Raw genomic sequence first — 19,741 nt, 5'->3', positions numbered from 1 at the left:
GGTTACAACTTGTATTTGCCGTACTCGCCATAAACTGTTAGCTCAGGTTAATCCCGCCCCTGTCCCTGCCCCCGCCTCCGACGTAAGCGCGACGTATGCGGTTCTTGTGAAAGGGGCAAGACAGACACTGTTTTTATTGTCGTTTTTTTTCGATCAACAGTGAAAGCTGAGCCAGTGGTCCCGACTTCAGACAGACCTGCTCTCTCTGAGGAGGAGATCGAGAGGAAGTCCAAGTCCATCATCGACGAGTTCCTGCACATAAATGACTACAAGGTACCGAGATTCACAAGAAGATAGATCCAACATTAGATCCCTGTTTAGTAGGTGCCATGTTTGAATGTAAGTTAACAAACTTGGTGCTTAGAAGGATGTTAATGAGAAATCAATGATTGTTTCTTCTTTATCACTGAGCCTGCAACAATAACCAACATAATTCAAAAGCATGTTGTGTTTCAGTCTCCCTTCTCTTACCAGTAACTAGGGATGCTCCGATCGCCAATTTTGGGGCCGATCGCCGGAATCAGTATCGGCCGATACCGATCGAGTGGGCGGGGCCTATGGGGATCTTCCATTTAAAGTCATGTTTAAAACTCAGTTAATGGGGCTCATTCACTGGAGCTTCCACAAACAACAACCAACATAATTATATCATTCAAATGAAATACATTATTCAAGTTTACATTCACTTTGGATAATAACACGGGAGAAATGAGCGGAAGCGCTCTCTTTTCCTCTCTCCCCCTCTCTCCCCCTCTCTCTCTCCCCCTCTCTCTTTTCCTCTCTCCCCCTCTCTCTCTCCTGACAGCCTGTCAGTATCTCCTGCAGCTCACTGATCCAGTAATGAGTGACCCGACAGTGAAGAATAAATATATTTATAACTAGTTTAGCTTGTTCCAGAGGTAGATCAAATAGCTAAGTGTGTTAGGTCTAACTCTTAGTGTGTGTTTCGCTCCGCTCACCGGTCCGTCACAACGGGTGGAGCTGCAGGATTTCTGCTTCACACACACGTTGCATACCGCTATTTTACTGTCTTTTTCGGACACCTTAAAATACTGCTAGACTGGTGAAGCCGTTTTGGCGAGCTTGTTTTGCCGCGCACAGAGAAAAGTGTCATGTATTTTACGTCATCATTTTACGTCATCATTTTACATCATGCGATCGGTTCTCGCGATCTGCATTTTTAGAGAGCACCGATCAATCGGCAGAGAGTGAGTATCGGCCGATATGGATCGGAGCATCCCTACCAGTAACACTCATTCTGAATCCCATTCCCTTGTGTCCCCAGGAGGCTGTGCAGTGTGTGGACGAGCTGGACCTGAGCTCTCAGCTGCACGTGTTTGTGCGCATCGGGGTGGAGTCCACGCTGGAGCGCAGTCAGATAACCCGGGACCACATGGGCCAGCTCCTCTTCCAGCTGCTGCAGCGCGGCATTCTGCCCAGAGCCCAGTTCCACAAAGGGTCAGTTCACCTGCTCTGAATGTACTCCACATCTCAATCAAGAACATAATGTGAACAAGGCTTGATCATTAACTCTCCAGAAAGCCTCTTTTGTTATGGTGTCTTTCTAAATGATCTTAATTTACTTTCAGTCTCACTTCCTGTCAGCTTCATCAGACTTCATTGACATCTCTTGCAGCCTTTCTGTTCTGTATCCTGCCAACAAGCACTTCTTGCTTGTTTTTGATTTTGTTCAAAGTATCCATTGTCACTAATTAAAACTCGAATTGTGTCTGTATTGTTGTTTGTCCGCAACTTTCTACCAGGAGATTGTCAGACCTGTTCAGTGTTTTGTTGAAAGTCTACCAGAAAAGAAAAGTAAAAACTTGCACTTAAATGTTTTCACTAAAGGTGTTCCCCTGGGATCTGTCACTGGCTGTGTTGCTTTCCCTCAGTAACTAAAGATCTATAGAAACTGAAAATAGGTCAGAGATGAATTTGGCCACGTTTCATTATTCTTTTAGAGAAATCTGTTTCAATGTGTTTCTAATGGAAAACCACCATCAAGTGGTTTCCCATTAGAAACACATTGAAAGGAAACGTCCGTATTGAAGGGTTAGGGTTATGTAGGTCATGTTGGACATGTAGGTCAAACATGTTGCTAATCTATATCAATGGGACACAAAATGGGAAAACCCTATTTTATTTCTTTAGTGTACTCTGTAAACTTAAAAGAAAACACCATTGAAGGTTAGCTGTTGGTTTGATACTGTAAATCAGTTTACAGCTCTGTAAAACTTAAAAGCGTGTATCTGACATGATTTTAAATGAATTTGAATATAAATCAACATATTATAGGTTCTCAAATATAATCAAATGTGTATTTTAGCAGCTTTGTGTTTAATTTGTGGTTATACTTACAATACATGTGCAATCCCAGTTGTCTATTTCCAGAGTACAGGAACAGTAATATAGTTCTTAATATAAAGATCCAGTGTGTCTTTTTGTTTTAGGTTTGCAGACATGCTGGAGCAGGCGGACGACATGGCCATCGACATTCCCCACATCTGGCTGTACCTGGCCGAGCTGCTCAGCCCCGTGCTGAAGGAGGGGGGCTTCTCTATGAGAGGGCTCTTTAGGTTAGTCATTTACTCCAAAACTAAATGAGAACATATAATACAAATGAACTTAACCCTCCTATTGTCTTCGTTTCCCCCCCCTTACTTTGGTGTTCGCGGTCAAATTTCACCGGTCCTGTTTTAACTGCTATTACATTAACACAAAAACAATGAACCATCACCAAATTTCATTTAACACCCTTTCAAACTGTAAATATTGTATCAGACTACTGGTATACATGAAAAACTGCAGTAAATATACAAAGAATAGACACTGAACATGTATTGCGTGTGCCAGGTGTGATCCATGTGGGGGGGATGGGCACATAAGAGCAGGAAATGGGTCAAATTGTTCTGTGTGTTTGTGTGTGCCAGGTGTGATTCACATGGGGGGGGATTGGGCACATAAGGGGGGGGGGGCACATCTAGAGTATGTGTGTATGTGTGTGTGTGTGTTTTATCTGATCCGGATGGTTACTAATTCCTTTTCTTTATGGCGGTCATTTTTGACCGGGAACACCATGGGTGTTACAAAGTTGACTAAATCATCCAAAATTCAATGAAAGTGGTGATCAGCAATTTTATATGTTCAAATGTCTAATGTGAAGGATATCATAAAGCCTTAATGTAATCGAATGTAAAACAAAAGAGTTATGATTGATGAAAGTAGTAAATCGGTCAGATTTGACCCGAAGACAACAGGAGGGTTAAATGTGGTGCATTTGCTCAGGATAAAATGTGACACAGGGTTGGTGGAGGAAGTAGCTAAGATTTTTTTACTTTGTTTATCGTCACAGGAAATCTGATCAATATTTTCATAATGAACAAAATTACTTAGTTGATACTTTACTTTTTTCTAGCTTATGTTATGGTTTCCTGTGCTCATTTCCAAGATACATTTTTAGTCCTGTTTTGGAGACATTTTAAATTTGAACAGGAACTTAGAGTTGCACAGTATAATGTATTAAGTGTGAGTGTCCTAATGTGTTATTTAACTTCGCCATTCTTCTGTATGAGTGAAAGGGAGGATTGCATTTAATCTGTGGTCTTGGTCTGTTCACAGTGAATTAAGCAAACCTTTGCTTCCTGTGGGAAGAGCTGGGATCTTAATTTCTGAAATACTGCACATACTATGCAAACAAATGGTAAGCAACACTTTATTTTCAATTTTGTAATTATGTTACCTGCTTTCATTATGGAATGGACTTCTGGGTATTATTCAACAGGTTATTTTGCCGTTTGGTTTTTTAGCCTGTTTTGGCACATTTGGCTTTCGGCCTGTCCTGGACACCAGACAGAAATGAGTTGTTTCAGAGAACAGATGTGCGATGTTGTCTCTTTGGTCTCTACAGAGCCATAGGACTGTGGGTTCTTTGTGGAGGGAATCTGGCCTCAACTGGACCGACTTCCTGCCAGAGGGGGAGGACGTCCAGGCTTTCATCTCACAACAGGTTGGTTTTTGTATAATTGTATTTTTACTGAGTAACTGGGAGTTACAAAGTTTCATATCTTTCAAAAAATAAATATATATTTATATTGTTTTTGAATACAATATTATAATGAACAAAATAATGAATACATACAAATATAATCAATAATAAATACATTTAATTAAGGAATCACAGGAAGACTTAAAACAACAAAAATGTGCTGCAAAACAGTTGTCATGACATAATATTGCTTAAGATGGTACTGAGTGTTTCCTCAGATGTTTGGATGCTGGGTGATTAGATGTTTGTGGCTCCACTCTATCTACAGAGCTTCATCAAATGTGCCTCATATATTTGAAATAGTTTCTCCTTATTCTTGTCTTATGATATTGTTTTTTCAATGTTTAAGTAACATTTCATTAACTTTTTCCACTTTACAGTTTTCTTAATCGTATTGAATCCCAATAAGTCACCTCATTATACTCCCGTCCCCTTCTCCATCGTTTCTCCTCCACCTTCTTCTTTTCATTTCCTGATCATGTTTTTTTTTGGCACTTTCCCATCATACTGATGTCCTCTCGTCTTAATACAGAAACTCCAGTTCGTTCTGTCGGACGGCTCCAGTCCGGAGACGGCTCTGTCCGGAAGGATCTACTCTCCTGAGGAGCTGAGTCAGCAGCTGGAGAGACTCCTCCTGGAGGACATGGCCAGCGACGAGCAGATCTTTGACTGGGTAGAGGTAAGAGAAGTGGCAAAGAAAAACATTAAACCTTGTAAGCTGTGTGCCTTAATTCAGAGGGGTGGTCCTTTTATCAGTGTCTGCTTTGTCTCTATATTTAACATGCTAGCTAGTTATTATCTGCCATGTCACTTTTGCTGTAATGTTGTACATTTCCCGGCTGCGTGACTAATAAAGGAATTCTGATAATCAATGACCCATAGAACTCTGGCACTGAACCTTTTCATAGGCCGTTTTCAAAGCCATGTGAAACTGTATGTGTTTTGTCTTTCTCCCCCAGGCAAACCTAGATGACTCTCAGATGAGCTCGTCCCCCTTCCTGAGGGCTCTGATGACAGCTGTGTGTAAGGCAGCAGTGAAAGGTAAGCACTCCACCACCTGGAGGAGAGACTCGTCTAATTTAAAAAAATGGTGCCGCTGATTGCAATATTTACTCTGTGCCAAGCATGTGCTCACTCTGCCTCTCGCTTCACCGAACAGATGATAACACCAACTGTCGAGTGGACACGGCCATCATCCAGAGGAGATTGCCTGTATTACTCAAGTACCTTAACTCAGACACTGAGCGACAGCTGCAAGCACTTTATGCACTTCAGATGCTGATCGTCGCACTCGATCAGCCTCCAAGTAAGTGCTGCGTCTCAGCTTCATCAGGAGGAGGTGGGAGGAGGAAACTAAGATTTATATTCCTTCAGCTTAGTTTTTTGAGTCGTTTTTCAAGTTATAACATTCAAATACAAATAATAGATCAAATGTATAGTCTTTACTTTTTAAGTTGCGTCAAACCATATCAAGTTTTTCCTGAGCTAAAATGTTATTACACCTTTTAAATGAAATTAAAAAAACTAAAACATATATATGCATAATAATCCCAAACCACATTAGTGTTCATACCTGGTTTTTATATTTGTTAAACCAATCATAGTACCGATCATGACCAGTAAATGGATGTCCGCATGTCATATCTACTGTATTTCCACTACAACAAACATTAGGAACTATCCTCAGAGAGCTTACAGCATTGGACAGACGGCACAGTATTCACTAAAGCCAGAATTTTAATAATGACATACTAATATACACAAAGTACCATAAATACTAAAGCTCAAAGCAGTAACAGAGTACAATAAACGTGCATTAATAATTATAGAGTAAATCACAATCCAAACAAAAACATTTACCTTGAAAGGGTTTACAAGTAAAAGACCTTCAGGAAATGTATTTATTTTAAAGCTCTGAGATGTGAAACAGTTGTCCACACCTCCCCCAGAGGGCATCTCCTCAGAGGGGAGCATCTGCACCAGCAGGATGCCTCCACTGGATCTTTTGAATGAATGTAATAATATAGATGTTCATGGGGGGTTACTGCAGCAGAATGGAAAGTCATGTTTAAGATAGCCTCATCTCAAATCAGGAATCATTTTCAGTGCAAAGAAAATGACTGGTGTTAATTTCCCTAAAGACAAACTATGACTAAATATGGTTGTCAACAAACTTTTTTACCTGACAAGACACCGCCAACATAATTTCACACTTGCTGTGACTATTTCAGTATGCATATTGTTTACTGAGCTTAAATATTGTTAATGAGGACAAACTAAAGAAATATTATAGAAGGTTTCTTATGAATGCAACAGTTCCGCTTTCTACGTAACACCGGCAAAGAGCACAGTCGGGAGTAATCCGATTACATTTTTTTAATTAAGTTAAAGGTAACAATGACAACAATGGGGATTTTTAGAAGACATGTTGATATTCTGGTTACACTAGATTGACTGAAATGGACTTTCAAATCTGATGGCTAAAAAGAACAAAAACTCAGTTGAATTCATTGACAAATATATATATATATTTTTTCAATCTTCTCAAAAATGGCCCGACTTTTAATAAAACTTCTTCAACTTAAAAAAAAACAATCAGGATGAGGTTTAATATTATGAACAAAAGATCACATTTGTACAAAACTAAGACAAGTAGCTGACAAAGTTAACACCGCTGGTCTCTTTGTGTTGCAGACCTCCTCCGGATGTTCTTTGACTGTCTGTATGACGAGGACGTGATCTCGGAGGATGCTTTCTACAAGTGGGAGACGAGCAAAGACCCTGCCGAGCAGGAGGGGAAGGGAGTGGCCCTCAAGTCTGTTACGGCCTTCTTCACCTGGCTGCGGGAAGCGGAGGAGGAGTCGGAAGATAATTGACGAGGAACACACCCAGGGGGAGGGTGGGGCAGGGCGTAGAAGAACTGCATACTTACAGCAGAACAAACAAACTTTCGAAATGGGTGTATGGGCAGGACGACATGTTTTACGGCTGGAATTTTTTTCTGCGGTACGGTTCTGAAACATGCCGCCATTTTGAGTTTGGATTCCAACAGCTGAAGCACTAAATACCTGTATTATACATAGAAAATATTTTTGTTTTAAATTTTAACTTACGTTTGTTTTGTTACTTTTTAAGAAGAGACTTAAAAGATACATAGGTTCCGGACTCTTTAATTTATTATTTTTTTAAGGACTGCAAATATGAAAGTTATTTAACATTTGCAGATGCTCACAAATGAGAACAACAACAGAAATAACAATATAATTAATTATAATAACAAAATAATAATTGTGAAATAAATAGCCTCCCTGGATTCCACACTGTTTGGTTTAAAACAGGGTAAACAAAGTTATTTTGGGATGAAGGGGAAGCAGAGTTAAAGAAGAGTGGATGCACAGAAACTATTAACGTTGTCCGTGTTTGACATTTCCAGGTCCAAGTCTTCTCCTAACAGGCAGAAAGTGTTTCCCTCAGCCTTGGCTTGCTCTACGTTGATATACATAAGCCTCATGAGAGGTTAGAGGTATGCATTCAAGAAGCAATGCAGGTCTGTCCACAGAACTTTCAAAACAAACGCAGACAAACAAACCGGATACATTCAAATGAAACGAGCAAAAAATGCAACATTAAAAAGCAAATGGCCAGGGTCACTCAACGTGAAATGCTTGTAATACTTCAAACTACAGAGCAGATAAAACTTGTAAATACATTAAAGACAAAAAAGGTATTTAAAAAGTGATTGTCATGATTTGTTCTTTTGATTGTTGGTGTCAAAATATATGTTGCTATATTTGTTTCTTTTAGTCTCTCTGATACAAATGAATCTGTGTGTTTTCAGTTTTTCCCTTTTTGGACAGCCGGTCCTCAGAAGAAGCTGAAGGATGTTTCAGAGTAGCTCCAGCCACTGATTTGTTCTGCTGAGCCTTTAAAGCATACATTGTTATACATGTTTTACTTTTCTATCATTGCCAGAGCTTTAAAATACTTGTGGCACTTAATTCTGGCTCACATTTGCTCACACTTCTGACTATATTTTGTGTAGACCCACTTGAGTAGCATGTATATTCATAATAAGCGAGTAGTTACATGGTTATCTGATCACCAAATTTGTCCTGACCGGTCTCTGGAGAAGTGTTTTTACAGTAGTTTACTTTTTTTGGGTCACACAAAAAGCATTTTAAGGTACCCACAGTGAACATGGTGACTGAAACTGACAAAGTGGCACAAAGTTCCAGCTTCACAATTGTAATTAATTGCTGCTACTCTGTTTTTGTACTATAAGGACAAAAACAGAAATATTATTAAGTCAATTTAGGACGATGTGACGGCCATCTTTCACAATTTTCAAAAAAGAACAATAATCCAGTAGTTGTGAAATAATTGGTTGATAAGTTAAACATGACATTACATAATAATTACATTATGGTCCAAATTTAAACCACAAATAATGATCAGGGTATTAAGAACATTGAAGTATTTGTTAAGCGATAATTTTCTTGTTTTTTTCTTTAAGGGCTTAATTTAAAACTTCCCACAAAGATGAAAGGATTTTTCTAATGTTTAAATGTCTGTTTTACGATTAATTTGTGACCAATACTGGTATTCATAAGAGCTGCGTTCCTAGTCGTTTTCGCTTTGTTTGTTTTTAGATGACTACATCTCCCATGAGTATTTGCCATGCACTACTATCCAAAACATTATGAGAGCTGTAGTCTTTAATACACTACGTTAATAATTGATTTATCTTGATTAAATTCAAAGTGTGCTCGAATTATATTGACCTGTACGGTAGAACATGTCGAATTGACTCAAAATATGGAAGTATTACTTCGATTTGAATGTTTATAGAAATACTTTAAAAGATAAAAACGTTGGTTTGCTAGCTAGCCTCGGTGAGAAAGTACAAGAAATGTAAACTGTTAATGACGGCGGCCATGACAGTTGGGATCCTTCGACGTGCAGCTGCGTGACGCTGCGTGACCAACGGTCTTTGGGGCGGGACTCGTCGTAAACGGAAATCTAAATAAAGGATCGTGCAGAATTTTCTTCAAAGTAACACACTTTTTCTCCACTAGTAAAAGGTAAGTTGTATTCGCGTTATGGTACGTTACTAGCTCAATGTGTGTTTGCACGGATGCGAAGCTGGAGAAAAGCGTAGGCCGGTGTTTTTTCCCCCCATGCAACTGAAATGAATTTTATCTGCCTTGTGCGACGCCATTACTCTGTGTATACCAAACGGACAAAATGGCGAAATTGCCCTAACATTTCTGGCAACTCATCTTCTGGCTCACGTGAAAAATGTTTGAAATGTATCGGCGTAGGCTCGAGTATAAGCCGGAAAGCAGTGCATGTCTTGAAGTGGTTGCATTTTGTGAAAACACACAGGCGCATTTTCTTCTGTTTTAATGATAATGGGCCTCAATGAATGAAGTGGGTTTGGCAGTGTCGCCATGTTTATACACGCACGTACACAGAATGAGTCTAAAAAAAACGGTGTGTGCTAATGAGCTTTCCTCCTGGTTTGTGGATACATTTTTATTTTCCTCACCCAGGCAAAGCTGGTGTGATGCCGATACGCCGAGCAGCAGCGTCTTCAACCCCGGAGAAGGCCCCCTCCGCTGCAGCAGAGGAAGGTGAGGCTGGGGTCGTCCATCACCTGAACTAAAGACCCGTGAATGCACCGTCATCACTGACACACAATTAACTGGCAGTCCAGTATTCAGCTCATGAGGGCATGCAAAGTTGGTTTATGCCAACGTTTCTGGACCTGAGAAGTGTCAGAATCAAACAATGCAATATGTTTGGTGCTTACATGCAGAGTTTAATTACAGCGGGGTAAAACAATATATTAGAGAAACATTTTTATGTTTGACAAGCAGCAGGAATCAAATAAGGGAGTTATAAACATGCAATAAGAAGACATATCAATTAATATTATATTTCAAATAAGCATTAGTTGTGTCTTTATGTGGGATATTGAATATTGCATTTTCGTAAAAGATATTGGGAATCACGGGAATAGTGATTTAATGTGACACACCTAATGACTTTATGAAACAGGTATTTGTTTAGCATTTATTAATAGTCTATCTGACATTAACACAAAGGTGATTAATCCATATTTATTGTTTCAAATACTATTATTTATGTTTTACACCACATTTTTACGTCATAAATAACAGCCATAATTATTTGAATATATGTAATCAAAAATAACATTAACTTTTTACTTTTACAATGAACTTTTACAAAAGACTGTGTGCCCCTTTAAATATCTGCTTACCACGTACAGCCAGCTGGCCCTTCGTGGCTTAACTACAACAGATAATGGTCTATCAGTAATAACAAGGCCAAGTAGTTCACCACAGTATCAAAACAAGGAAAATCACATCCCGAAAAAACGAACAATCCTGCATCAACCTGATCAGTGCCATAAGCCTTCAAGGCCCTTTAAGTGCATTTTTTATAACGAAATACATTTATGTGCACATAAAACAGTTTTGAACCAAAACAAGTTGCTAACATTTATTTCTGGATGTTAACAGGTATTTATTAAACCATTTACATATTACTTATACATATTTGACTGACTTTGCAATTCAAAAATGCTGCTGCAGTGGCTTTTCTTGATAGAGGTGAATGACATTTTTCATTATTAATTCCTGAAGGAGAACAAACGAAATGGGAGGATGTTTACGTAGTGGAATAATCAGTCAACTACATTAAAAAAATAGCATTTGTTGGGTTTTTCTTTCGCTAAATTTCAATGGTTTCCTCCTCCTCAGAGCCTGAAGCGTCCTCAGAGGAGTCTCCCTCCAATGAAGATGAGCAGGCTGCACCCTCAGCTACGCCCGACCAAGTGACTGATGGCGAGGCGGCGGGGGACAAGGAGCCCACAGAGAACGGAGAGGAGGCTGAAGGAGCCACGGCAGAGAAGGGAGGAGAAGAGACGGATAAGAAAGAGTGAGTTTCACCAGAGAGCTAGTGTAACTCTGAACGCTGCGATATTTCACTCTGATAGCACTTTTATCTGTTTACATGATCCTTACCTCTGCTGGATAACAGTAGTGTTGCATTCCCAAAGGATGTGACCTGTCACAGCCACATTCATGAGAAACATTCCAGACAGATGTAGCCGTCCCTTTGTCCGCAGTCTCGGAGGAGTTCAGGAGGAGAGGGCGCAAGGGTCATGAAAGTCTGGCGATTTGATTCCAGCTCAGTCCACATATGAAATCTAAAACAACAGCTACGTACTTAAAACATTTTTATTTGCCGTCTTATTCACAAAAAAAGTTCAGAATTTTCAGAAAAAGTTTTCAGTTTAATTTTAGATTATCAAATAGTTTTCTCGCTTCTAAACCATTATGGATAGATTTTCTTTTGACTATTTCTCATAAAGAAATACTTAGATATTTAAAGTCAACAATTGGCAGGGGGGTAAAACTCCAAATGTAGGTGATCAAGTATAAACAACATTTAATAACAATACCCCCCAACTTCTCCTCCCTTTCTTCTCCCAGACCTCGACAAAGCAAACATTTACTCTTCTGCACGTAGTACACTAGACTAGCGGTTCATGTAGGGTCAAATTACCATGGTGATCATTCAGACCGATGTTCTCAAACTTAATTTTGTCTTTTCCGTCGGTGACAAAGGGACAAATGCAAGGACTGCGCGGCTGGACAGTGTGCAACACACTGCTATGTTCTCCTACTAAGGTGAGGATGTGATAAAGATAAGGGTGGTAACGATCACAGTGAAATATCGCTTCTAAAAGAACAAACCTCTTCACTGACCTCGTGTCTTGCTCCTCATCTTTTTTGGTGGCAGGTTGAAGGATGGCTACAAGTACAAGAAAGGGAAAAGCAAGAAAGTGAAACGGACCATTCCTGCGTGGGCTAGCGTCGCTGCCAGCAAAAAGCTTCCTGTTACCAACTATGCAGGCACTCAGAACAAAGTGAATGATATCCTCGTTGAAGCGATCACGGTGTGTACGAACTCCTTAAATCACCTTTTTAGTTAGTTTTTTCTCTTTTTGTTTAACGACAACCTTTGTGATATCTTGTCCTCTTTCTTTACAGTCCTGTAATGACAAGTCCGGGGTTTCATACCAGTCCTTCATGAAATATATTTTGAAGAAATACCCCGAGATGGACATTCACAAGAAGAAGTTTCTCATCAAGAAAGCAATGAAGAAACATTTGGAGAAGGGCACCATCAAACAGGTAAAGAATGTTATCTGGGGGTTATTAGGTTTAATTAGTATTTTAATAATATAGATACATAGCTAAAGCATACAGTTTAAACATACACATTACCAAAATCATTGTTTTCCCTCCTGGAACATTAATTAGACACTTGAAATACAACTGAACAATAATCCTGTACACAGGTATTTCATTCTAAACTCGGTGGCTATCCAGGATATCGAGTTTGACTGGTTTTGTTGGATTGTAAACTATCTCAAATCCATTAAAGAGCAAGATAGCGCTGCTAATGTTAACCTATAGTCTGATGGCATCCAGGTTCAGCTCCCACACATACTATACATGGGATGTTGTAGATGTGAACAGACTTTATTTCAGTGTTACTAACCTACAAATAAGGCACTATGTAGCATTAGGCACGTTCACACCGGAGTACTTTTACCCGTACTTTTCCCATTTAGTTCCGATAGTGCCTGGAATTTTGCATTCACACCAAAAAGAGTACTTAGTTCCGAGAACTTTTACCCCCATTTTTAGTGCCTGCTAGAGAGGTGGTACTATCCTGAGGAGAAAAAATTACCAATTTCGATTGGCTTGGCGAATTGCAAACCACGCCCCGTAAAACTCTGAAAAGTTTTGTGAAGCTGGCATTAGCATTATTAGCATTAGCCCCGCGCACCAACGGAGAGAGACTAACTTATGGCAACACACAAAAAAACATGGGAGCGGTGGAGTGATGAGGTGTGTGCGTTCTGGCGATTTACTCGGAAGGCTTCAGTAGAAGCTGCTGGGAGTCCCAGCAGCTTCTACTGAAGCCAGTCACCAACTCCGGGGACTTCCGGCCGGGGACTTCGGGTGGCAGTATACGCCGTGAAGTGGTTTGCGGCCTGCCAGTAAACCCAAAGCAGAAGAAGAAGAAGTGACGTCAGCGGCTTCATTTGCGTAATCTCAAGCCGGTCTCTCAAACTTACCTGCCCCACCTTTAACCTAACATGTTGTAAAAGAAACACATATTTTTATGGGGGGAAGTTAAACTTTAATGGGATAATAGTAAATCTTAAGGCTGCAAAAATAAATGCAACATTGCATTGGCCTGTGCTGCCCAACATGATAATTCTGTCTTTTTAAATCCGGTTATTATTTTCAATTCACTACCATGATAAAAACAATTGACTGCTTTTTCAAAAACACTCACGAGGATATATTCACCATAATCCCCAAATTAAAACTTGACTACAGTCAACTTACTTGTTTTTAGCATGATCCATTATAAAATCCTATACTGTCCCATCCCTACCTGGATTTAATGCTGGGTTCAATTACTACAGTTGGTTGTAAGCTGGAACAAAAGAAAAGTATATTGAGTTATAGCAAACTATACACATATACACAATGTTTAACCATTTACCTGGACCTGTGTTGGCATATTTATGGTTTTAAAGGTAAGTCAATTCCACTCTCCTTTCAAAGTACTTTAATGGTGCGTATGGCTCTCTTACTTGAGCCCCATGTAAATCAATCAAACCTTTAGGAGAACACTTGTCCAAATGTGTTTTTTATTGTCATGTTTGCTAACATGTATTTTTCTATCTTTTTCATGCACAGCTCAAAGGTAAAGGCCTGTCAGGAACCTTCACCATTGGGAAGCAGACCGCCTCCTCTAAGGTATGTTTCAGCAGGGGTTAGAAATGACGATGATGTATAATAGTTATGTTTCCAAATAATTCTGCAGAGAGCATCCACATCCAGGTGGTTCCCTGGAAATAGTTAACTGTTGTATGTTCCTCCGTGATAAAACGTGATGTGATTAGGGAGCTTTTGAGGTGCTGGGAAGACTTCATTGATAACTAATTGGAGTCCAATTTGATATAGGTAGCAGATAACAGTAAAATATTTGATAGATCTAATCCTAATGATAATGGGGTAGTGAGGACAGTGTCCTCTCTGCATGTTTCCCTGTCAGACTGGGATGTGTTTGGTGGTAATGGTTGCCCCTGCATGGTGTTTCAGAAAGCTCCTCTGAAGACGGAGGCTCTGGGAGACGCTCTGCCTCTCATCATCACTCGGCTCTGTGAGCCCAAAGAGGCCTCCTACCTCCTGATCAAGAAATACCTGGAGCAGCACTTCCCCGACTTAAACGTCAAGAACAGGTACGGAGCATTTCCTCCTGTTGAATGTGTTCGTTTGTAACTCTGCAGACAATCAGGGCTGCATCGTGTCTACTGATGATTCGACTGTTATTTGATTTCTTTTAACTCAAACAAAGTTTTCAAATGTAATCCAATCCAAAACTATTGAACTGTATTATGTGAAATGGAGTAGATGCATTTGGAAAGCCTTAACCTGCAAATGTTGAATATTAACCTTGATAACAGTATATAAATCCATCCTTAATGGTATCGAGTAACAGTCTAAAAAGTGTTTGATCAATGTTTTTTAGCACTACAAACATAAAATCATTGATGCTCACTAAAAGTTCCAGACTTAAAGTTAAAACAGAACACAGCCACACACTTCATTGAGTGGCTGTGTTCTGTTTTAACTAAAAAGGGAGAGTGAATGAGTTAATTATTCACTGAGTGTTGTTTGTTTCCAGGCCGGACCTCCTGAAGACAGCGCTGGTGAAGGCGGTAGAGAAAGGGATACTGGAGCAGATCACTGGAAAAGGAGCCTCTGGGACCTTCCAGGTAAAACCCCACTTACCTTTTTTCACAGTTTTATTCATTTGTCATAAAAGAGCAGGTGACAACATGAATGCCTCCCTTTGCTGTTAAGATTAAAGTTGGCCGATAACTTGTAGCAGATCACACGGAAGCTAGAATTTTGGTGAAGACAAAGTTATGTCATCTAAAAAGTTTTTTTTTCTGACCATCCAGCTAAAGCGTAACCAGGTCCTGCCAAAGGGCAACAACTTTGAGGATGCCATCACAGCCGCTGTCACAGCCATGAACGAGCCTAAAACCTGCAGCACCACCACTCTACGCAAATACCTGGTGGACGCTAACAAGGACAGAAAGGAGTACCAGTTAGGTGAGACTGCCTAACACTAAACAGGATTGTACATTTGAAATAATATACTGAGATAAAACAAACTGTTAGACCCACACTGTCAATTTAAATTCTTGTTTTATATGTCACATGAAATCTACACATTTGGCACGATTAGTGTTTGGTCACAAGGTTTCCGCATCCAAAATGGTTTCACTAAAAGGAAACTCTTTTCTTTAGTGGCCAGTCTGAGGAGGACCCTGACGAAGTGTAAAGTCCTCGGCTGGATGGAGCAGATCACCGGTCACGGCTTCACGGGGACTTACCGGCTCTCGTTCCCTTTCTACCCCAGGTATGTCAATGACTCCCGAAAAAAAGGGGGGGTTCGTTTCTGCAATCGTTTTGTCTCATAGTTTAAACTCTCAACAATTGCGGTTTTGGTGTCCCTCAGTCTCATTGTTGAGTGTTTCAGAATCCTTCCTTGACTTAACAACTTTGGCTGTTCTTATTTGTACTTTTGGAATTATGGGGACCGGGAGAAGGCGCGTTAGCATCGTTGTTTTTAAATCTGACAGACAAAATCTGAAGTCCGGGCAACATTTTGAAGGATAAGAACTGTGACTGTGGCTCTGCCATAACTTTAAAGTAATTAGGAGGGGGGGGGGGGACTTCCGCCCCGTTTAGTGGGTGTCTGCCAGATCGGTAAATGAAATCCAACATTCAATGTTCTTGTGAGGCCGTTGTTTATATTTGCGATTTTGTTATACTGCTGCTACTCCCATTATCTTCCAGAAACTACACTCACTCAACTTCTGTCTTGCTCGCTCTACGCATGCATGCGCCACACGCGTATCCCCCCTCTCTCTTTTAAAGGGATAGGCTGCCCTAGTCTGCATTATGCTACTATTATGGCGCTTTTCCACTGCAGGGCCTCGCTCGGCTTAGTACGGTATGGCTAGGCCTCGTTAGGCCTTGTTAGGTCAGGCTCACTTTATGCTGCGTTTCCATTACAGTTTAGGAACTGGGGTAGTATCTATAGTAACGCAGTGTAGGCGGAGCCGTGACGTCATCTTCAATGAGAACCCCAGAAAACCAACATCAGCCGTTAGCTGTTAGCACACAGAGCTCACAGCTCCTCATATCTGTTCAGACACTAGACAAAAGTTAAACAAGTACAAACCACAGACTGTCTGTGTCATGGTGAATACAGTCGCTGCTTTATTTATGTCTGTATAGGCCGTTGTGGACGGTCGGAGCATATACTGCGTTAGCTTAGCCAATCTCCATTCAGAAAACACGCATTTTAAATTTTTTCATCTGCAGACTTGTCAAAGCATTAATTCATGGTTTTTACTTCGGCATCATTTTGAAACGTGTATTACAATTAAATCACGGTAAAATATGTTCATTTTGTTGTAGTTGCCAGCGATTCTCTCACTAGTTTAGCATACTCAGCCTGGCTGTTGGCCCGGAAAGAACCTCGATTTTGGAGAGCCACAAAACTGTGAAAAAGTACCTGCTAGCCGGAACTACGCCAAGTGGAAACGCAACCAAAAACGGGCCGAGCACGGCACGCTTAAACCGCGCTCCGCGCTGTAGTGGAAATGCGCCATTACAGTACAGTAAAACATCGGCATCAGCAAAATTGTTACTCTAAACATCGGCATCAGCTGACATTTTTTAATCGGTGCATCCCTAATATGCATACTAATTTAAAGAATAGGTCTTCATTTTTTACAAAGTATAAAATATATTTTCAATTTTACAACAGGCTGATCAGGTTAGCACCGAGATGATATTATTATCCATATATGCTGTCTTCCTCTTCAGCCCTACCATCCTGTACCCAGACAAGTTCAACAAGCCTACGGAAAAAAGCCCCGCACCCAAACGGAGGCGGGCTGCCGATTCTTCGGACGAGGAAGAGTCAGAAGAGGAGGAAGAGAAGGAGGAGGAGGAGTCTGAGGATGAAGCTCCCGTACGCAAGAGGTGGGTGTACAAATCTCTACACTTTGTATCCTTTACACAGGATTGTAGTCTGCAGGCAGTTTCCCAACATTTAAAATGACCACCAAATGAGTGTCATCTGCACACTGACTCCAAATCACAAATCGATTTAAAAGGAAAACTCTTCAATTCCAGCCACGTTTTCAAGTTGTACACGAAGACCACAGTACGCTAAAAAGTTGAATTACAGAGACAAGACTATCACAAAAATGTATTTTAAATGATGTAAGTAATATTAAACACAACTATATTACATTTAAGCATGAAAGAAAACAGAAGTTCTATTAAACCTAAATATTTGTACACATATGCTAATGAATTGTATGGTTAGATTGACAGTTGCCAAGCTATACCATAACAATTATAATACATATAATAATTTTCAATAAATATTTTCCTATTTAACCATATATTCTTGTTTCAGATCTTCAGTAGTGCGTAAATACATGATATTGACCTTTTTTAGGGACGATTATTATTTAGTAAAGTCTGTCAATGACCTAACTGACATTGAAATGCTGTTCATCTTGATACATTGGTGGATTTTGGGTCAGTGTGCGAGCGCTACGTCTTTAATTGAGGCTGTTTTCCAATAACCTTTCATCTACAAGTGATGTGTTGATAATTATGCTCCTACTGATCTAACATCTCCCTGTTCAAATTACTTGTAGAAAAACTCCGAAGAGGCCTCCACCCAAGGCTCGCCGCCCCCCACCGGCCAAGAAATCTCGGAGCCCCAGCCTGTCAAAAGCTAAGGGCAGGGGACGGACCCTCGCCAAGAAGTCTCCGGCCAAGAAAGCGGTGTCTTCAGCCAAGAGACGAGGGAAGAAACCAGCACCCCCTAAGAAGGAAACCCCGACGCCAGTTAAAGCCACGCCCGTTAAGAGAGGAGCTCCTGCAACAAAGCCCAAAACACCAGCGGTTAAAAAGCTGCCCAAACGGGGGGCCAAACGTGTCCCCGCGTCCAGAGATTCGTCCCCTGAGGAGGCGGTAGTCACGAAGGAGACAACGAGGTCCAGACGATCTAAGCCTGAAGAGTCTTCTCCTAAGGAGCCGGTGGTTAAAAAGCCGGCAAACAAAAGGCAGCCTGAGCCTGAGCCTGAACCTACAAAAGGGCCCGCAGCGAAAAAGGGGGCGAAGGGCGGCAAGCCGACCACTCGTAAGTCCAAGAGAGGGAAAAACTAAGCCGGCGCCGCCTTCCACGACCTGAGCTGCTCTGAATATGCAGCCGCTTCGTTTCAGTGCTCTCTCTTTTTTCCATGTTCTCCCCTTTTTAACAGGGCAGTAGTTTTTTTTTATTTCTATTGTAGAATAAGAACGTTATCCTACCAAGTTTACTGTACGTTGAGAGTTTCCTGAATTTCATTTTTTAATCACCATGTGTAGGGAAAGCTCAGTAAGTATTGCTGTTAAAACAGATCAGCTGCCAGATCCGGGAAACATAGCGAGGTCCAATAGACTGTAACTAGAGCCATTTAGTAACTATCGTTTTTATATCTGTTCCTCGTATTCATTAGCCGTTGGCAGTACGAGTTCCTATCAAATGAAGTGAGATATCAGTGTTTTGGATGGTTGAAAAAATTACATTTGAAGTTAAAATGTTGGTTACCGTTCCTAAAGACATTCATATTTTATAAAACACAGATTCTATGGTTGTTTTCCTGTGTACTGGGAGTAAATGACAATATTTTTTGTCCGTGCAGTACTACATCAGATTTAAAATTGTATCGACATTTTTCCTTCAAATAACTTTATTATTATGAACAATGATTTGATGTGTTATTTAACAAAAAATTGCCCCAACAAAAGATTAGGCTTGCAGGTGACATGTTAAGGAAATACAGATGATACAACACTAAGTTAGTTTTCATTTCATACACATAGGAGAAAATGTCTTTTTTGATGTGTGTGTAAACAAACATATACATGAATTGATTTAATTGCTTCACAGCTGTAATTCAGTATCCAACTGTAAGAAATGTGTCTTGTGAGTACGAAAAAGGTAGCTCATACATACCCTGCATGCATGTATTCCTTGTGTTGTTAAGCTTTTTTTCCAAGTCATTAATAAAATGGCTATATTTGTAAAATCTTGCTGTTAAGCTTTGTTCCTTTATTTAGTTTTAGAGTGATTTATTTTAAATACAATGCATAATTTTCCTTAAAAACATTAAGTAGTATTAGGTATGAACGTATGCGTTTTATAATTTCTTCTGGACAAGATAACACAATATTTTATAGTGATGTGTAGGTCAGGTTCGCTATTTTTTTTCAAATGCATATCTAAAGATGTTCTTTCCCCAAACAAATCAAAAGGGAAGGGTAAAGCATGTATGCTGTCAGAGAAATTCTTCTAAAATATAAAGAGCTGTTAGATCTCTCGTGAATTTTAGACTTGGTGGGATGAATCAAATCTGTTCATAAAGAGAGAAGAAGCGAACGGTTGTTAAATGCTGGGCTCTCAAATGTATTTTGCCTAATCAGTTAAACAATA

At 40.1% G+C, this 19,741-nt stretch overlaps 2 protein-coding genes across 16 annotated transcripts in view; both read left to right on the top strand.

Annotated features, from left to right (window-relative positions):
• The window catches only part of eif4g3a (eukaryotic translation initiation factor 4 gamma, 3a), a 62,559-nt gene extending 54,779 nt beyond the window's left edge, over positions 1 to 7,780 (top strand). For all 14 annotated transcript variants that reach the window (XM_034139156.1, XM_034139154.1, XM_034139157.1 and 11 more), the window contains 9 exons: positions 161 to 273; positions 1,286 to 1,458; positions 2,451 to 2,576; positions 3,619 to 3,700; positions 3,908 to 4,006; positions 4,578 to 4,724; positions 5,005 to 5,086; positions 5,205 to 5,351; positions 6,740 to 7,780. In XM_034139156.1, the coding sequence (XP_033995047.1) occupies positions 161 to 273; positions 1,286 to 1,458; positions 2,451 to 2,576; positions 3,619 to 3,700; positions 3,908 to 4,006; positions 4,578 to 4,724; positions 5,005 to 5,086; positions 5,205 to 5,351; positions 6,740 to 6,921 (1,151 nt within the window). In that variant the 3' untranslated portion in view covers positions 6,922 to 7,780. The remainder of the gene's footprint in view (positions 1 to 160; positions 274 to 1,285; positions 1,459 to 2,450; positions 2,577 to 3,618; positions 3,701 to 3,907; positions 4,007 to 4,577; positions 4,725 to 5,004; positions 5,087 to 5,204; positions 5,352 to 6,739) is intronic.
• Positions 7,781 to 9,000: 1,220 nt separating this feature from the next.
• hp1bp3 (heterochromatin protein 1, binding protein 3) lies at positions 9,001 to 19,342 on the top strand. 2 transcript variants are annotated; one of them, XM_034138955.1, is made up of 13 exons: positions 9,001 to 9,126; positions 9,598 to 9,678; positions 10,831 to 11,008; positions 11,701 to 11,763; positions 11,876 to 12,032; positions 12,127 to 12,270; positions 13,858 to 13,917; positions 14,263 to 14,402; positions 14,849 to 14,939; positions 15,129 to 15,282; positions 15,481 to 15,592; positions 17,071 to 17,229; positions 17,919 to 19,342. In XM_034138955.1, exons 2-13 carry the CDS (start codon positions 9,612 to 9,614, stop codon positions 18,430 to 18,432), a joined length of 1,839 nt encoding a protein of 612 aa, XP_033994846.1. In that variant the 5' UTR covers positions 9,001 to 9,126; positions 9,598 to 9,611; the 3' UTR covers positions 18,433 to 19,342. The 2 variants fall into 2 exon arrangements, with proteins under 2 accessions (XP_033994846.1, XP_033994847.1); XM_034138956.1 differs by lacking the exon at positions 11,701 to 11,763.
• Positions 19,343 to 19,741: the final 399 nt, after the last annotated feature.

The sequence above is a fragment of the Trematomus bernacchii genome, unplaced genomic scaffold, assembly GCF_902827165.1.
Source record: "Trematomus bernacchii unplaced genomic scaffold, fTreBer1.1, whole genome shotgun sequence".
In the NCBI taxonomy this organism is placed as follows: domain Eukaryota; kingdom Metazoa; phylum Chordata; class Actinopteri; order Perciformes; family Nototheniidae; genus Trematomus; species Trematomus bernacchii.
This window is presented reverse-complemented; position numbering and strand designations above follow the sequence as displayed.